We start from the raw sequence: 19723 nt of genomic DNA on the forward strand, positions 1-19723 counted from the left end.
AGTTAATTTTATTTTTCGAAAATCTCGTTAATTTTCACAATTTTCATTGTTAGCACTTAGGTATTTTTTCGTATTCCACTATACCTGGATCTGAACAGTGAAAATTGGGAAAATTAACAAGACTATCGAAAAATAAAAGTAACCTAGGCAGGTAGAATATGAGTAAAGTTTATATAACCGCAGTGCTTGAAATTCAAATGTAACTTGAACCACTCTTAAATGGAAAACTACTTTTGTTTATAAATATTTTTTCCCACTAATGAATCTATTGAATGATTTCACGCCATTGAAAAATGTGTATAGAACCGTCTTACAAGAGAATTAATTAAAACAAGTGAAAACAAACAATTGATTGAGTTAATTGTTGAAATAGACATATATGCATAGACAGTGTTGATTACTCTATCATATTACATATACATACATGTCACACATACAAAACTGATATTCCCATATAATACATACTATACAATTTACGCTTAAATTGCGCCCTCACGGATAAACTGTGATATTTACGAAAAAATGTTTCAAACATAAGTTGATTATTTTTTTATAAAGAATATTTTTTACATTTAAACATTTGTTCTATCTCTAACGGTTAACAAGGCCCAATTGACCTATGTTGCTCATTTACGACCTCACTTTTTACGTCCTGAGTACGCTGTAAAAATCTCAGCTTGATATCTTTCTTCGTTCTTGAGTTATCGAGTTGACAGACGGGCGGACGGATGGACATCCGGAAATGGACTAATTAGGTGATTTTATTTTATGAACACCTATAACAAAATTTTTTTCGTAGCATCAATATTTTTAAGCGTTAAAAACTTGGGACTAAACTTAGTATATCTTGCATATTACATGTATGCATAAAAATTTCAAAAAATCTTTGAATGTGACATTATTATGTTCTAGTAAAAATATTTCCACGAACAAATTTTTTAGTATATTAATATATTTATAAATCTCAAAAACTTACCCGATTATTATGAAACCAAAAAACAAATCCTTGTGGATCAAGTCCACCAATTATCAAACAAGTAATATTTATTGTACTACCATGATCGATGTACATTTCTGAACCCCCTAAGATTCTTGCTTTCGGCTCTGTAAATATAAAACATAATATTTAATTATAATGTAATTTATTTATATAAATATTAGTTTTTGTTAGGCTTGTTGTTTTAATTACTACTGACTTTGTTCAATGTCGTATTTCATATATTATATATGAGTTCACAATCTACAGTGTGCTTAGAGATAAGCAAATGGTGACAAGTGGCGAAAAAAAATCCATTTTAATTGGCCATAGAAGTTTTTAACTTTTCATTTTTATCCAATATATACAAAATTTTTTGTGTGAAAGTTATATCAAAACTGAAATTTAAGTTTATCTGGGTCTTTGTAAATATGTTGAAAACGAGAGAAACAGTTGAAAGTTTTAAAGAAAATTAATTCTAGCACACAGAAAAAATGCCTTCCTGATTTTTTTTTTGCATTTTAAAACAAAAAGGGTAAGAAAAGTAAAGGATAAGAAAAAATTAGAATCCTTTATAAGAAATTTATTTTATAATGTAAATGTAAACACGTTATTATTTTCTATATCCAGTCTTCGGAATTTAACTCGAGACATGGGTAATTTTTGGATTTGAAGAACTAAACCGCGCAGAATTTGATACGTAGAATGATGTAGCGATGTGACGCAGTTTTAAGTATATGGAGTACAGCTAGATGTATAGTGTGATGTAGCAATTTGTACGCCGTATAAATTATACATCATACAGAAAACTATACAAAACTCACCATGCATAAACCAGCTTTACGCACTGACTTTCATCTACATAAAAAGGTGCCAATTTGCGTTCAGATCTACTAAAATAATATTACTGAAACGATGCATTGAATGTGAGATACAGATTAAATAGTTTGAAGATCTATTAAGTCTGGTTGCATTGATCTTACCACTTTGCAATAATGTCTTATTACTTACGTGAATATGATTGATATTTTTGAAAAAATCCTAAAGACGAGATCAAGCATGGGTACTAACACTGGTAACCGCTTTTATAATTTTTATTTGATCATGTATATAGTTCATGGGACATTTCTTAATCACAGATTTAAAAAAAAAACTTATTAACGCTGTACTTACATACTCTACCTTTACAGCGCACCGTCACAAGCGAATTACTAGAATATGAATGTGTCATATTTGTCAGGCTTTTGCACCTTTCTACGCTAAAAATTTTTTAGTGAGAGCAGTTTTTTTCTCTTATAATTTTTTTGCCAGTGATATTTTTCACGGTTATTTTTCGAAATTTGTATTTCAAAGATTTGGTGTCCATCATTTTTATGTACTTGGTATAACATGTAATAAATGTTATTATGTATAATGGAGATTAGGTTACATACCCTTTGCAGTATATATAGCATTCTACATAGAATTATTATCTGTAACTAGAAATCCTGAAGGTAAATCATATAATTAATAAGAGAATATTATTAAAATAGTTTTTAATAACCTCTGCATATATAGTTTTTCACATTCGATTTTTCTAAGAACTAAATAAAAGCACATAAAATTGTGTTTTAAGAATTTTAGTTATATTATATTCTTCTAAGAAAACACCGGAGATTCTATTAACCTGAAATCATCATGTATGTATAAAGCTAGCATTTTTTGTATTTTTAGGAATAAGCTTGTGCAGACGTATTCCTAAGATTACAACACTAAGCATGGACGGTGTTGAGGAGGATATAGAATTTAAACATGGGATTCCGTAATGATTAAAGTATTGTTTCACCGAGTTTATGAGGTTGCCTCGCCTCGTAGTCAAGGCGAGGTTTAAAATTTTAATCCTCATTACTTACCGAGGTGAGGTGAAGTATATTGTTCCAAAAACCGAGGCAATGCTTGAACTTTTTTTTATTCATTCATGTTATAATACTAAACCACTACATATATGTATAATTAAATTAATAAATTTAAAAGAATTGAAAAAACACAACGTAACATGTATATGGACTTGTATATGGTGTTGGGAATCATTCTGAAGAACCTCTTATAAAGCTCAGTTCTCCAAACATTTTTTAGACAACATTTTTTTTTTTAAATTTAGGCATTATTTTCCTTGGAAGGGGTCATAAAAATTTAGAGACATAGCAACCTTTATTTTGTGTTTTAAAGACATTTGTTTTTTAACAATTTTTGTTTACCATATTATGCTATATTATGTTATATTATGTACATTCATAAATACAAAATAAGTCAAATTTAGTACAAATTTTACTTCGGCGAGGATTGTCAATATTTTTTCCCGGTCGAGATCAAGGCGAGGCGAGGCGGGTCATCTTTAAAAAAGCGAGGCGAGGCGAGATATAATCAAAAGCTTGCCACGTCCAAAACATACTTTAAATTTATCCATTAGCGAATAGGTACCAATAAGTTCTTAGAATTAAGTTCAAACAACTTTTAATTGATGAAAATTCCTTCAGGGCGACATTGAAATAAGAAGATATTTGAATAAAAAAATAAATCTCAATTTTTGCCCTTTCTGTTTCGATCGTTCTTATAGAGTTTCAGAGAAATGATTTTTGCAGTTGTTATTCAATGATCTTTTTAATTGAAAATCGTCCTCAACGGATATTCAATAATTCATCTTAAACTGGTGGCACAATTAAAAGTTTAATAATGATCCAAAAATGAAAAATCCAAAACCAGTTGATTTTTTGTGTAAAAACTGAGAAAACCCCTCAATAAAATAAGTCATCCAAATATACCGTACTTGATTTTTTGTGTAAAAAACTGATGAGAAGACCTTTTAATAAAATAAGTCATCCAAATAAACCGTATCTCTAGACGCCCCGGTACATTAATCATGGTAAAGGAAAATATATTTTAATGGTTTTTACCTAATACTTGAATATAGTTTTTTTTTGTAAGTGGCAAACAAATAAAATTTATTATTAATTAAAGTTGTGTTTTTATAATTATTTGTTCAATTATAAACACTAATAAAACATGTTAATTAAAGTTTATATGTGCGAAGGAAGTATTTGTCATATAACAAATTAATTTATGTTTTGATATCTTGTTTAACAACTAACCATCTTTGTTATTATTGTACTTTGAGTTTTAAGTTTTATTTATTCGAAGAAATGTTTTCATATCTCATGGTTGAGTATTCAATGATAAATTATATAAGTTTGAATGATTTCGTTGTTGCGAGGTTCTATTCGTTAGTTTCTCCTTCCGTTTGTTTATTTGGAAAACTAATTAATGGTTAAGTTGCTATTCTTAATGAATTAAGTTAATTTAAATGTAAACACGGTTTTCTCTCTCTCTCAATTCTTGATTTTCACAAATATAAATAATAAAAATCAAGAGTTTCGCGAAAGTTCCTTTTGAAGTTTTAAGGAAATCATCCTAATAAGGGTAAGGTATGATATTGTGGAATTTAACTTTTTATATGATTCAGCAGTCCTATTTTCCATTGAATCATTAAGACCATACTTAATTTCGTATAGGTACCACAATCATGCTTCGAATGACTTAGATAACCAGAATCAATTAAAAAAAAAAAATATCCAAAATTTTTTCAAAAAAAAAAAATCTGTAATCATAAGAGATGGAACAAATGTTACTTAGATAAAAATTTTGTTTGAAACATAATGTAAAAGTCAATGTGTTTGACGCAAAATTCAAAAAACCTTGGCCGTTATGAGCTCGATTTTGAGTTCTGGTTAAACAGATTTGCTGACCAAAATAAATGAAGTGCATGATATAGTTTATATATTTAATTCGTATATATAGACTGTCTTTTTAAGTTTACATTTGCTTGATACTTGAAAAATAACTTTTATCGATAAAAATGCTTTAAACAAAAAATGTTAGGTATAGGCGCACATCTTAAGCACATATTAAACTTGGTCTAAGTTTTCAAGCTCAATGAAAAGCTCACTCTATTCCATACCGGGTAATAGATATACTAACACTTTAAATTAGGAAGTTGTTAGCGATTAAAAAGGTAACATTTGTCCGAAGAATTTTCCTGCAAACCATACAGTTTAGGCAAAAACGGACTGAAAAGTTTTACCCAAAATTGTTTTTTCGTGGGTCTTGTGTGGAATCTAGGCACTCTTCGAAAAAAATTTTTTCAATAAAAGGGGTTTGTTTTTCTATAATGACCATTTTTGTTCAAATTGAATGAAGAAACGCGCAAAAAGCTATCAAATCAAGTTTCTCATAGAGTTTACTGCTATTAAATACTGTCTAAACTATTCGGTTTACAAAAATACGTGTCAAGCAAAAAATGTTGGTCTTTTTTTATCAAAAAAACTTTCTAACTTGAAGTGTTCGTCTAATGTTTACCAGTTATGAATTAGAGTGAGGTTTCTCAAAAATAGAAATTTGTTCCCATAAATATCCGTGCATTTCGAACTATTTTACACACTACCGTCACCAGATACCGGAATGACGGCGACCACAAACGTATTGTTTGTGTAAGCTTGAAAGGATCTTGATTGTTTTTTTTCATACGTTCTTAAATGAAATGATAAATCTTTTTGTAGAAAAGATACTAAAATTGCCAATTAGTTCATATGGTACTATACATATATATAAAGAGAATACACCCTCCACGCCTCTGCATACTATTTCAAGCTCATACTATTTAAGACCTAATTATTTTTTTATACGTTGTGAAAATGATTTTCCAATTAATTTTCTAATGCATTTTGCATCTTTTTTAATAAAGCTGTCGTATGTTGTGTTTAATAGTATGTAGAAATTCTATATTCCAATATACTAGAAAAACTGATCATAGTAAATTCCCCCTGATAGTAGATTGTCTATTTTAGTATCAAGGTTATGGGTTTTATATTCTGAGAAAAATGTTCTTCCCTCTGATATAAGTAAGGCAAAAATTTTGTTTGTAGGATTCCATTTATCGTCTTTGATGACGAATATAATTTCACCTATAATAGGGGGTCTGACTAAATTTCTTTTATCACTTCAGATGAAAAATTCTCCCTTCACAAATAGAAAAGTGCAATTGATTTAAAAAAATCTTTACTAGTATACAAGATATGAGCGTTTAAAATTCCTAATTAAACAAAGAAGAAGACACCCACTAGTGCTGTCATACGTGGGTATCGCCATAGAGATTACGTATAAAACTTTGTTTCATTAAAAGGAGATGGGCAACCTTTGAATGCAATCTTTGATTGCTTATAACTTCGTTTTTTAATAAATTTTAATTTCACTTTAAAATTTTGTCATGGTGTGAATTCTAGATTTACATTTTTATGCGTTATTTTTATAATTTCATCATATACGCCTCTGTTAATAAAAATATTATAAAAATTTTAAACCTTTGTAACTTTACCATTTGCTTTCTCAAAGAATAAAAAGTTCGACAGACTCTGTTCAAACAAACAAAGCCTCAAATACGAAGCTCAAAATGTTACAAAAATTGTGTACATGTGATACAGAAATCTGAAAAATTGTTGATACTTTATAAAAACTTTCCACGAAAATTAGTTTGAACATAATTACGTTCATTAGGGGCAGAGCTGGAATTAAAATTATTTAAATATTTTGATAGCTCACATTTCAAGAAATATTCCCGAAAAGAAAAGTTTAGAAAGAAAACAAGCATGTCAATCAATCTTTACCAGAGGAGAAAAGTTATTTGAAACTTTTAATTACATTATCAAAGAGCCATTCATCGGTATGTAACACGATGTTGATTCTGTATATTATATCCTGTCGATGCTGCTCTTAAATATTATAAATTTGACAAAATATTTCTGACATGACATAAAAGTGCATGATCAAAGACGTTTGATTTTCGATACAATGATCAAAAAAAATTATTTCAAAACATCGAATATCTTTTAAATGGAAAGTTTGTGGTTTCAAATTAATTAAGAATTTGCCTTCCTATTTCACTAAAAGAAATTTCAAATTAAGTAGAACTAAACTGTTTTCTTACAGCTTTTTCAGTTTTTGGATTAAAGGTAAAAATACAGACACAAAATTTCTAATCAAAACATTTCAAATCAAATTTTTGCCCTTTTCAGTAATTTGACATGCTTTCATTATGTAGCATATCTTTTTTTAATAATTCTTACTATCTCTATCAGGAAGGGTTTACTAAGGTTGGTTCTTGAATCAGCCATTATAAAGAAATTAATTTGCTATATAAAAATGTTTCTTCCGTGTTTTTAAAAAATAATTAAAAATGTTAAAGCTAAGATAGCTGACATTAGCTTTTAAATCTATTTATGCTACTATTGAGATAGTACGAACGCCAAGGCAAGTTCAGACTTGTGGTTGAAATTATTTGTATTCCCTTACAAGAAACGTGTAGAATTTGCAATATTTAAATCATATACATTTCATTATACTGTTCCTTTGAATGCGCTTACCTGCTGAGGATTAGATGTTGAAGAGATTGCTTCAGATACAATCAGTGGGAATGATTAAAGGATCGTTAAGGCGTGAGCCATGGTATATTCATATATTGTACCATTATTTACACAATCTGTACCATGGTTTAAACAATTATCGATAGTTGTTTAATATTTCAATTCTCTAAAAAACTATTTAGTTAAGGAATAACAGTGCTGTAGCCAGAGACAATTTCCATTAAGTATTTAAATGGTTTTAAAAATCACAAAAATCTAAATTTGGAATTCTACGTACTACACCTTCCCCTATGCATATGTAATTTACATATGGATCGCAGTATAATCGCGGCCACGATTTCAAATAAGATTAAATTCGATATGTTAGGTTATTTTCCAGACAGAAAGGGATCTGCTGGGGAGAAAAAGCAGTTTTCCCAACGATTTAATGTTTTGCTCATCTCCACAACTCTCATCAATAAAAGGCATAAAATAATAAGAAATATTTAACGAGGGGAATATTTAACTTTAATGGCCGAATCCTGGTGCTCACAAGATTTTTAAATATAATAAATCATTATTGTCAAAAGTATTTTATGAAATGGGCGCAAACATAATCTTCGTAAAATAATAATCTTTACAAGTAGAATCGTTGTTGCAGAAAAAGTTTAAAACATTATTTTTTTGATGGACAGTTAGCTTTAAAAAGGTTAAATATATAAATTACAACGATAAAAAACTTACGAACAAGTAAAAAAACTTTTTTTCTAGATTAAAGGTATTATAAAAACGAAAAATACAATTAAATTTGTATAGTACAACAATTTAAGGAAAACCTTACACAAAACGTAGCTTGAAAAAACATAGTATCTACGAATATATTATAATATGCAAACAATAAAATTGTAAATAGGTATATATTGTATAGTTTTATGTGAAATGAGATAAAGATTACATGAGCAGCTCTATATTTTAACAAAAAATGATAACATTAATTTGAAATTTTATGTTGTTAAATATAGTCGAGGAAAAAAAAGGCTAAGAGTAGAAGATAAAAAGTAAATAAATATAATGGTAGAAGTAATTTATAATAGAATGAATTTATTGTAGATCCATTAGGATATTGAAAATGATTTGAACGTGAATTTAAAGCACTTTCATTCACAAGTTCGTACTACTACAATAAGCAAACAAATAAAAACTTGTTTATTTCATAGTTTAAAGTGCAATTTTTCAGAAAGGACTCATTTTTTTGAATTTGGTAGCACAGAATTTGTATAAATATTTGTAAGTGATGGCAACTCTATAAAGGATTTTGGAGCATCTGCGGCTTCTCGCTCCTCATATTTATCATATTCAATTAGAAATCGATCTTATATTATAAGTTTTTCTTGATGTAGTTTTCTCGTATTATTTATACCAATGCAGAATAAAGATGAAAATTATGTTTCAGAATAGAAACTTTTTAGTGATGAAGAAGTAAGCATAAATTTGACGGAAAATATCTTCGAGAAATTTTGTATCTGGAAGTAAACATTACGTATAAAAATTTTGTAAGAAATACGGAAGCAAGATGTTTTGCAACTCTCTAAACGAGGTTCGAGTCCTGGTACGAGGATCAATTTCAACTCTCTTTAAGAATACTTTACAAGATATTTGCCAAGTATTATACGTCTATATACGTTTAAGTCATTGCATCATAAATAAATATACACTATAACCGAAAGTCTTTGATGTTTAAAAAAATTGTATTCAAATCTAGTAAACAAAACATAAATAATAAATAAATAATTTAATGTTGACAAACAAATTAAAAAACTCGATGAGTTAAAAAATTAATGATGAGTATTTATTTTTTAATTTGTAGCTTTAAGATTATTTACTACGTTTAAAAATTATGAATATGCCAATATTCACTCTATTTACGGATATTATGACGGAAATACAAGAGCGTCAGTGCGGGAATATCAGCAACGATTTCTTGATAAACAAATGTTTTCAAATGTGCATCGACATTTGGTAGAAAAAGGTATTTTTCAGAAAGCTAAGGAAAACCAATTTACTCAACAATGACTTTGCTTTAACGGTTAAATTAAGTAGTGCTCATAACTCCTTAGCCATTGGGTTTTGACCAAAAATATAAAAGACACTTTCGATTTAAAATTGTCCAAAGATACGCTACTAAGCTATGTCTATCGAGTCACAAGCACCCCGTATATAAAATAAAAAGTCACCATTTAAATTTAATAATAATAATAGAGTTTTTTCTGTTTTTTTTCTGCATTTGGTGCAGTAGCCGTGTCTAGCCGACTTAGGAATTTATACGGTGCTAGTCCAATATCGAAAACGATTTAAATTTGGGTTATAAATTTGTATATACATATTAACTATACACATACATAACAGTAACTTCATTTTCAAAAAAATTTCCATAATTTTTTTTCATTATTTTTCACTTATATACGTACAGAGGTAACACAACATAAAGAAGATTTAATATAAAAAAAAGAAGAAAAAAGTTTTTGAAAATTGTTTTGAATTTATAAAAATAAAAACAAGTGAAGGTAGGGTTTTATAAACCAAGCCACCAACTTAGTATTGTAAATAAAAGTTTGCATTATAATTTAGAATCTGATTAAAAAAAAATTGCAGAGAAGTATACTCTACTTTAAAATAACATACACAAAGATAGCTCATCTCCTAGCAAGCCTTTGGTGGTATACACATAAACGATACATGAAATACACATCTAAAATAAAATGAAAGTTATTGTTTCTCTTTTCTTTAAAGCAAAACTTTATGTTCTGATCGATCGATTGGTGCAGTGATGCGTTTGTTTTTTAAAACATAATTTTATATGTAGGTTGTTTCTAAGTATTTCCTAGTCATTTTTAAAATCATTACAAAGAATCCGTGAGAACGCCATACAACTTCTGTATACATGAAAATAATTTCAATGTATTCGTTATTATCTTTTATCAAATATATTTTTGGGTTGTGTAGGTTTAATTAATACTCGAAAAGGAACCAATAGTGGAAAAAGAACTTTTTGAATTTTCATCTGCTTTCTAAAAAACACTTACGCTTTTTATAAATAAAAATGAAAGCCTTTCAAAAAGAAAAAATCGGATAAAATACATTAAACGCAGGAATTTTTCGGATTTTTTTCTATAATTTACCCAAAATAAGGGTCTTTGTAAACGATCATCGAACATTATTTTTATAATATCATTCTTAAGTTTAGGTCTTAAACATTCAACAACAAAAAAAAAAAACATAAAAAGTTTTTGATCCAGTTTTGGTCGAGTTCCGTGAAATATACGAAAATTTAGGATTTTTTTTTAAGAAAATTAAACGTTCTTTCAATTGGTTTTACAACAATTTTTTTAATTAATGTTTGGAGTAATGGAGATATTTCTGAGCAGATGAAGTCAAAAATTTTAATGTTGAGGTAACTTTTAAATTTTTTTATGGAATTTTCCTATTTAATAAACTCTACCAGTCAGCAAAAGTTTACTTTGTAGGAAAAAAATGAGAGGTGTGAGTCTAAGATGGTTGTTCTATTGGCACCTTTATAAATATCAAACGCTGAACTCGAATGGGATGACCACAGAATATCTATGAAACCAATAAAAAAATTATTTTAAAAGTTAATTAAATAATTTTTATATTTTCATCATACAGTAAAGGAGCAACTTTCTAAGGAAAATCTCTTTCGTTTCTCTACTTTGTTTCGATAAAGTACTCTATAGCAGTGCATGCTGATATTTAATAAGTGAATTTGGTGTCTATAGTAGCTTGCAAAGATAGTATAGGTGATAAGTATTATTGCGTCTCTTGTGATTTTATCGATCTTCAACATGAAATGAAATTCGGAGAAAACATTATTCAAGTAAATATATTCATAGAATGGCTCAAGAAATTGATTATTTGTTCTACACAAATATGTTCTACAAGCTTTGTTCTACAAGCAAACACTTAACATATTCTGTATATATGGCACGAAAATGAATATTTGCTGTTCAAATCCCTTCCTTCTTCCTTCGAATCAGAAATTTATTTACAACAAAATCGAACAAGGTAAAATTGCAAATGAAGAGATTTTGCCACAAACAAAAAAAATGTAGAAGTTATTTTACATAAAAATGCCTTTATCATTTATAAAGAACAGTTTTTATTGTTAATTTTATTAAAACCCGAACCAAAAAAAGGGGGTGTTATAAGTTTGATCGCTATGTGTGTTTATGTCTGTCTGTGGCATCGTAGCGCCTATTTGAAAGGTAATTTAACTTAGGAGAGTGTTCTTAGCTTTGTTTCAAGTGCGAGATTAGGGTTCCGTACCCGAAAAAACTTAAAAATTGGTGATGATCTTCAAAATCGATTCAGTTTGGAAAAGGCATAACATATAAATAATTGTTTATTACTATGGAAATCAATGATCAAATAAACTTGGCTCCATTCGTTTCGAAAAGTTAAATGGTAAAATAATTAACTAATTCAAAACAATAATTTAAAAGAACGAAGTCAACTCAAATATTTCAACTTCAATTAAAACATTTCCAAAAATTTTCCCAAATCTCTAAGTATCCTTTTCATCTCATCTGATGTCCTGAGAAAATTTATAATCGAGTTGAGGCTTTATCGCATTGCCACTTAAATTCTAGAGCTCCAACAAAATAATTTGTTGTTCGACTAAGGTAATTTTTAACAGATCAAATAGAAAATTTTAGACAATTGAGGAAGCAATTGGATTTGAAGTAGCTTCGTTTGGTGTTATTAGTATAGATAAATGCATTATTTATATTTTGGAAAATGGATTTAAATTTCTGTACGATAATGTCTTTCCTCCATGTTGATTATTATTTGCTAAATAGGAAATTAAAAAAAAATTAAATGAAACTGTCAAAAAAAAAGTTAAAATCTGTAAATTGTTTTTGAATCCTCTGTATATTTCTTTAAAACTTTCTACATTTGTGTTTTCGATCCAGCTATAATATATATTAACGTACATACATGTTTTACTAAAATTTAAGTATAAAATATGCATAAAGTAGATTTGGGTTCAAACACAAAAAAGTAACAACATTTAAGAGAATAATATTAATTTGTAATCTTTGTACATGCTGTTTTTAGTAAATTGAATTTGTGGTTTGAGACATAGTGTATTGCGGCATTTGCTTTAGAATGTATATACTTAATAACAAGCTGTGTAGACATGACAATGAGTTATCAAATCAACAAATTTCTGTTGCAGTTAAGTATTCAAGGATATCACATGTATCATCATTCTGTTTACAATATTGGTAATCATTCAGAACGTTCTTATTAACTGGGTATGTATTTATGCTACGGAATCTTTGAACTTTCATCCACTTCCAAACGTCGGATATTTATCAAGAAAGGACAAATGACAATACAATAATTTAATAAGTTTGTCTGATTATCCTGATCAGGATCTTCAAAATTATCGATTTCCACATCTGATAATGTGTATATTTATTTGCGCTCCCACCATATTTTCATACTAATAATGGTTTAAAAAAAATAAAAAACACAAAATAAATAATAGTTTAAGAAAACTAAAAAAAAAACGCTTTTGTAACTAACTTAAAAAATAGATAATAATTTCTATAAATTAAAAAAAGTTTTGTGATTAAGAAAAAAATAATGATGAAAGCGTGGGATGCATTTTTAGATATTTTATAATGACGTACAGTAAATCTGGCATTTTGACTGGAAAAAATTACAATAGTGACTCTGAGGTTATAGATCGTTAGGGGGGCATGTAAATAACTTTAAAAAAAATTAAGAGAATTTTTCGTTCCGCTGTTTTTGAGAAAATCCAAAAAAATGGGAAAAAAAAAATTTGGAATGCGTTTTACTCGGAATCTATTGATTTAAGGGAAAAGTTTTTCAAATAAAAAATGTAGAAGACACTGTCAGCTACATTTTATGTCATTGGAGCATCGTCATACGAGTTAAATTACAAAAAGTTGGTGGCGTTAAAGTATCAAAAAAAGGGTTTTCCACGGTTTTCATTAAGAAAAAATGATTTTTTTGTAAAAGTGTAAATAAAAAAGTTATTTGACTCAAAATAAGCTTCAACTTTTATTTAAACAATTTTTTTGTAAAACTTACCGTTTTTGAAATACAGCTTGCTAAAAAATCTGAAAGTTACGTTTTTTAAAATGTTGAAAAGGAGTACTCGATTTCCTTTTTATTTTCTTGGTTTATTTTAAACATATATTGTTTTACTATAGCTCGGAAACGGTAAGTTTTTCATAAAAATTGTTTTAATAAAAGTTGAAGCTAATTTTGAGTCAAACAAGTTTCTCATTTACACTTTTACAAAAACATCATTTTTTCTTAATGAAAATCGTGAAAAACCCTTTTTTTGATACTTTAACGCTACCTACTTTTTGTAATTTAACTCGTATGACGTTGCTCCAATGACATAAAATGTAGCTGACAATGTCTTCTACATTTTTTACTTGAAAAACTTTTCCCTTAAATCAATAGATTCCGAGAAAAACGCATTCCAAATTTTTTTTCCAATTTTTTTGGATATTCTCAAAAACAGCGGAACGAATAATTTTCTTAATTTTTTTTAAAGTTATTTACATGCCCCCCTAACGATCTATAACCTCAGAGTCACTATTGTAATTTTTTCCAGGTCCGGCCTTTTTTTCGTCTATATTGACTGAATCATTGAGATATTTTATAATCAATAAAGTATTCTCAATAATTTAAATCTAGCATCAAACGCTTGTTAACGATTAAATGATCTTTTTCTTTCTGCTAGATACCAACTGTGAATAAGTATTTAAAGCGAATTATTATTCGAAGCGAATGTCGAACAGAAATAAATATGGTAACTTCGGAACCGGAGATAAAAAAATTTTTGGTCTCCTGTCAATTTCCGAAGCACTAGTGATTTATTTCTGCATGGCATTTATGTAATTCGCCTTGAATACTTTTGCCGAGTTAGTATCCATCAACGCCGTACATAGGACAGCCTTGCTGCTGCACGGGGTGCGACACCAAGCAGTGTGACAATTATATTCTCATCTGTGCCGCACAAAATGGACGCCATGATGCTTAAACATACTTTTACAAATATGAGTATCTTTTTCAACATTCCTGGTGGATCATTTCACTCGAAAAATTTTAGCATAGTTTTGTAGTCTACAAGGTAGTTTCCTCTAAACCAAAAATGAAAATAATTTTGTTTAATTTGATGAATATAATGTGCATAATGATGAATATAATAAGAGCATTGCACCCCACCTTTATTTGCATCTGATGTATGCTCGTAACAAAATCTAAAAATTTCATAAAATTTTTGATTTAGATTTCAGAGTAAAAAACAGCAACTTTCTATCCGAAAGTTAATATAGAGACTAGTACTATCCACAATATTCAGATGGATACCTCTTCTAGGTGTACATATGGAAAATAACAATTGTAGCGTAAAATTAAGTTACTTCCTATTTTAAATTATATCTGTATATTTGTGTAGATATTTTAATATTTTTAGTATATGTAGATGATATTTATTACAGCAATATCAATAGTATAATTATATCAAAATGAAATCTTTTTTCTTCTGGACGTATCCTGAATCTTTTGGACGTATTCTCGATTAATAAATATAATCGAAGAAAATGCTTCTAACGTAAACTGTTAGATTCAAAGGCACAAATCTTATTATGAGATCGAATACGGTCTAAGTTTTCAGGTTTAATTAAAACCTCACTCGTAACAGACAAACATGAGATCAACGCTTTAAATTAAAAAGCTGTTCTTTATAAATATGCAAAAATTTTTTGTTTGAAACATTTTTTTGTAAAACAAATATTTTAGACAGTAATAGAAATTTCTCGCTTAAAGAAATTTTATAAAGTTATTTTTCGAATATCAAGCATATGCCAACCTATAAAAGCCTCCCTGTATTTTACAAGGTATATGTATTTATTAGAATTCCGAAACTCCATGTTTGTCAGTGATGGATTCTCAAACTACTTAAATGAACCAAATTTTGCACACTCTGTGTAATTTGATTAATCTTTCCTTTTACACGACTGCCTAGGAGTGGTTATGTTTTCGCGTATAGTTTGTATGTTTGTAAATTTCTTGATCAGCTTGTATCTTTCAAATGACTGGATAGATTTCGACAGTTAAGGTATCGTTATATTAAAAAATAAAAATCCAAGTATCCTTAGATAGGTGTTTGAAAAAAAAAACTGATTTTAGCGTGAAATAGCAATAAGTTAATAAAAAACATTAACCAAACCTCTCGAATAGAGTCTCAAAATAAAGGTAACTAAAGAGATTTCGAAACAAAATTGTTTAATAAGGGGGTTTCTTTAGTGTTGCGACCTTAAAAATTTAAAATAAAATAAATAAAAAAATACATAACCCGATATTAAATAAAATCTAAAAAAGAAGCAAACAAGACCAGTAGTTTACAAAGCGACTTTAATAGTTGGGGCTCTTAATGAGAGTTGGGAAGGTTTGACCCCGATTGTTAAAGTCGTTATGTAAACAATTGGGCTTGTTTCTTTCTTTTCAGATTTTATTTAATGCAGCAGAGTTTTTGATTTTTTAATTATTTATTTTATTATAATTTACATCACACATTCGACATAATACTTTATTGCTAGTTCACATCATACATTCGAGAAAGTTATCGCTTTTTAATAATTCCTATTTAGTTGGTTTTCTAAGATAATCTGCTGAGAATTGATCAATTTGTTATGCCATCTTATTTTCTTTCGAATTCAAATTTTGCGTTCGCTGAAGTAAAAGGAGTGAATGCAAGGCGAATATTCTATAATAGTAGCACATAATTAAACGAGTAAGGTTATTATGATACTTTGTATGTTTTTTGGTAGAAAATTATTTCACATGTGTACAAATTATTTTGTTTACGTAAAAAACAATTGACGGAATCACAACAATATGTGAACTGAATTTAGATACAGTTATGTACTGCTTGTGTGATTGATTTTCAATACAACACATACTTTTGATTAACTTAAATCATATTGGGAATCGAAATATCTAATTACATTTCATTTTTGTGTAGAGATTCAGTTTCTTTTTTATGTACTATTTAAACGTAATAATAATGTATTTTTACACCTATCGGGACTTAAAAAAAACTTAATTAGGTGTACTTCTATTACAGCGCGCTAAAATGGCGGCGTTTATACGGCTCAAAATTAGTTCTATATTTTTTTACACTTAATTACACCATTTCTAAACAGTATTTATATTTAAAACACGCTTTTATTAGTTTGATATGTATCTACGTATCTATGTATCTATGAATCGATGTAACAGAATTTTTGAACGAGATTTTTACCCACTTCATTCCGTCGGATTGAATTCAAACTTGGGACACTTATCAAAAACCAACGCCAATACAATAATTTCATAAGTCGGATTATCCTAGTGAATATCTTCGGCATTCACGATTTTATAATATAAAATACTCATATAATTCTGGTGGAAGCGTAGATAAGATTCTATAATACTAGTAAATAATAGTTTAAAAACACGCTTGTAGAAAATAAATAATAGTTTAAAAATTTGATAAACACGCTTTTGTAACTAGCTGAACTTAAAAGTAGAAACTAATTTTTATAAAGTATAAAAAAAAAAGTGAAAAAGAAAAAAGGCATTTTATTGTAAGCAAGCGTGAGGTGCTTTTAAACATATTTTAAAATAGCTTTATCTTTACAAATATCGGCCGATTTAGTATTGAAATCTAGCATCCCACGTTTTTTTACGATAAAATGATTTTTTTTGTTAATCACCGATTTTATTTTTTGAACATATAGAAATTATTTACTACTTTTTTTTTAAAACTATGACTATAAACTATTGTTACTATGTAAAGACACAATGAATTAACAATATAAAAACCATATAAAAAAAACATAAACGTTGCCTATTGTGGGTGGCTATACCTATAATTCCACATGGTTTTCAAATAATTTGCAATATATCATCAATACTACAGTAATCCTTATGCATGTTCAGTTAAATCTCTTATGTTTTCATGTTACAGGAATAAACGTTCGAATTATGAAGATATACTATAGTTCATACATAAAATTGGCACCACGTGAGTAGAACTTCTTATTGACGACGGTGAAATCTAGTTAATTCATAAAATACTTAAACAACTCTCGGTATATGAATTAGCAGTCTACGAACACCAATATTATTCCCGAAGAAAGTCCTATTGAAGCGATCATTGCCATTCAAGCGAAAATGCCGTGAACAGATTTCAATTTATCTATTAAAGCAGACGCACGTGGTGAAAACTTAACCGTTATATTTTTTTTTTGACATAAACGGTAATGATTAACTTTTACTTTATAACCACAGGATAATGACCAACATTTAATTTAAAACCACAAACTTCATTGATCCGTTAACACGGGTACATTGAATTTGCGTTTACTTTCCAGTGATTAAATTGTACTCCATATAACATAACCAGGAAGTAAAATTTAGAAAACGGCTTATTAATTTCTGACGTAAGGATTTTGGAAGGAAAGATATAAACTTTGAAATGCAATAACATTTATTATTATTAGTATTTTCTTTGGTTATTTTTTGGTATCTCGAAAATTTTTGGCCAGGCCCCAATTGAAGGAAGAAAAAAAAGTATTATTTCTAGAATATACAATTCTACAGTCGACTATCGATACGCATATATCTTTATTATAAATATATTTTCAAACTAGCTCGAATTTGTAATAAAGTCGCCCGTTAACAAATCACAAAACTTTGAATTTTTTACAAAACATATCCCCATTTCGAAGAAAATTTTTGGATTATGCTCTGTTGCTAATATATATATTATCTTTGTATATATGTATAATCGTTGGTGCTTCTGTTTGAGGTCATGTAACTTTTAGACGCCTTGATAGATTGAGGTCAAACTCAAAAGAGTCATTAGTTTTTTCGACGACTTTCGTCAGACAGTAATTAAACAATATATACATTTCCATCATTAGTTAAGGTTTTCCTCGGAGAGTGGTGGCGTTTCGGTTTTAATTGCCAATAAAAATATTTTGTCAGTTTGACTACTCTAACTTTCTTTATTCAATGATCAATAATATTCAATGATATTCAATGATATTCAATGATATTCAATGATATTCAATGATATTCAATGATATTCAATGATATTCAATGATATTCAATGATATTCAATGATAATATTGCCGTAATAGTGCTTTAGAAATTTCAAGTATCGTAATGGCCTGTAATCATGTAGTTACTTTTACATTATTTGTAAAATTATAAAATTAAATAGAAATTGTATGATTTTGTAGCTTGTTACATTCTGTAGATCTTATCCAACCTTCAAAATACATCTATTTGCTATAGTAATTACCACAAAATGGAATTAATTATTGTGTACCAATGTACATGGTACAGAGGTTATAACATATACACATACAAACAAAATACATTCACATAATACTGTGAACGCACAATATCAATAATAATAATTATTATTATTGTTATTACGTATGTCTTTGTTGGTATTGATTAGAAGGATGTGATTTCACTTTAGTGAAGTGTGAAATCAACTTGATCTGTTTAATAAAGGATCAATCTATATAACAAATTTTAATTGATATGTATTAATAGGTGTGTATAACATTGACTGTCATTAAGTGCTTCTATTTATACATATATATAGATCTAACTAATAGGCAACTCCACCCACATACATGTAATATGTATATTAATGGAGGTCAATTGGTAATCAATTTGTTTTGAGTGTGGATAATAAAAGTATATTTTCAGACATAGAAGTGTATTCGAAGTATACAAAAACGAAGTAGGTATATCAAAACCTTATCTACGTTACCCGAAGGCCGTTCAAAATAACTGAAAATAAGCGATATCATGAACTTATTCGAAAACAACAACAAAAAAATCTAATAAAAACGAAGATTTCGGCATCTGGTTTAAGTTGCGTTAATTAACGCTATGTATACATAAAAAAACGATGTTGGACAATATCGCGGAAACCATCAATCTTATATAAAATAGTTTCAAACAAAAATTGTCGGAAGTTTTTTTCTCTAAAAAAATGTAGAATATAAAATTTTGATATCCTCAGCCATTTTCCCGAAAATTGGGAAAACGGTCAAATATATATTTTTATGCTAATTAACAATATCTTGAAACTAATTGATTTTATAAAAAACAATTTTCTAAAAAAATGTAGAGTGAACATTTTCGATATATTTAGCCGTTTTCAAAACCATCAATTTTATATATA

General features: G+C 28.2%; 1 protein-coding gene across 1 annotated transcript in view; it reads right to left on the minus strand.

Moving 5' to 3' along the window:
* The window catches only part of LOC123292051 (zwei Ig domain protein zig-8-like), a gene marked incomplete at its 3' end in the record, with an annotated part of 153850 nt that overhangs the window by 8555 nt on the left and 125572 nt on the right, over positions 1-19723 (minus strand). Inside the window, exon 4 of the mRNA XM_044872563.1 lies at positions 977-1104. Within this exon, the coding sequence (XP_044728498.1) occupies positions 977-1104 (128 nt within the window). The remainder of the gene's footprint in view (positions 1-976; positions 1105-19723) is intronic.

Source organism: Chrysoperla carnea, chromosome 1 (genome assembly GCF_905475395.1).
Source record: "Chrysoperla carnea chromosome 1, inChrCarn1.1, whole genome shotgun sequence".
NCBI classification, from domain to species: Eukaryota; Metazoa; Arthropoda; class Insecta; order Neuroptera; family Chrysopidae; genus Chrysoperla; species Chrysoperla carnea.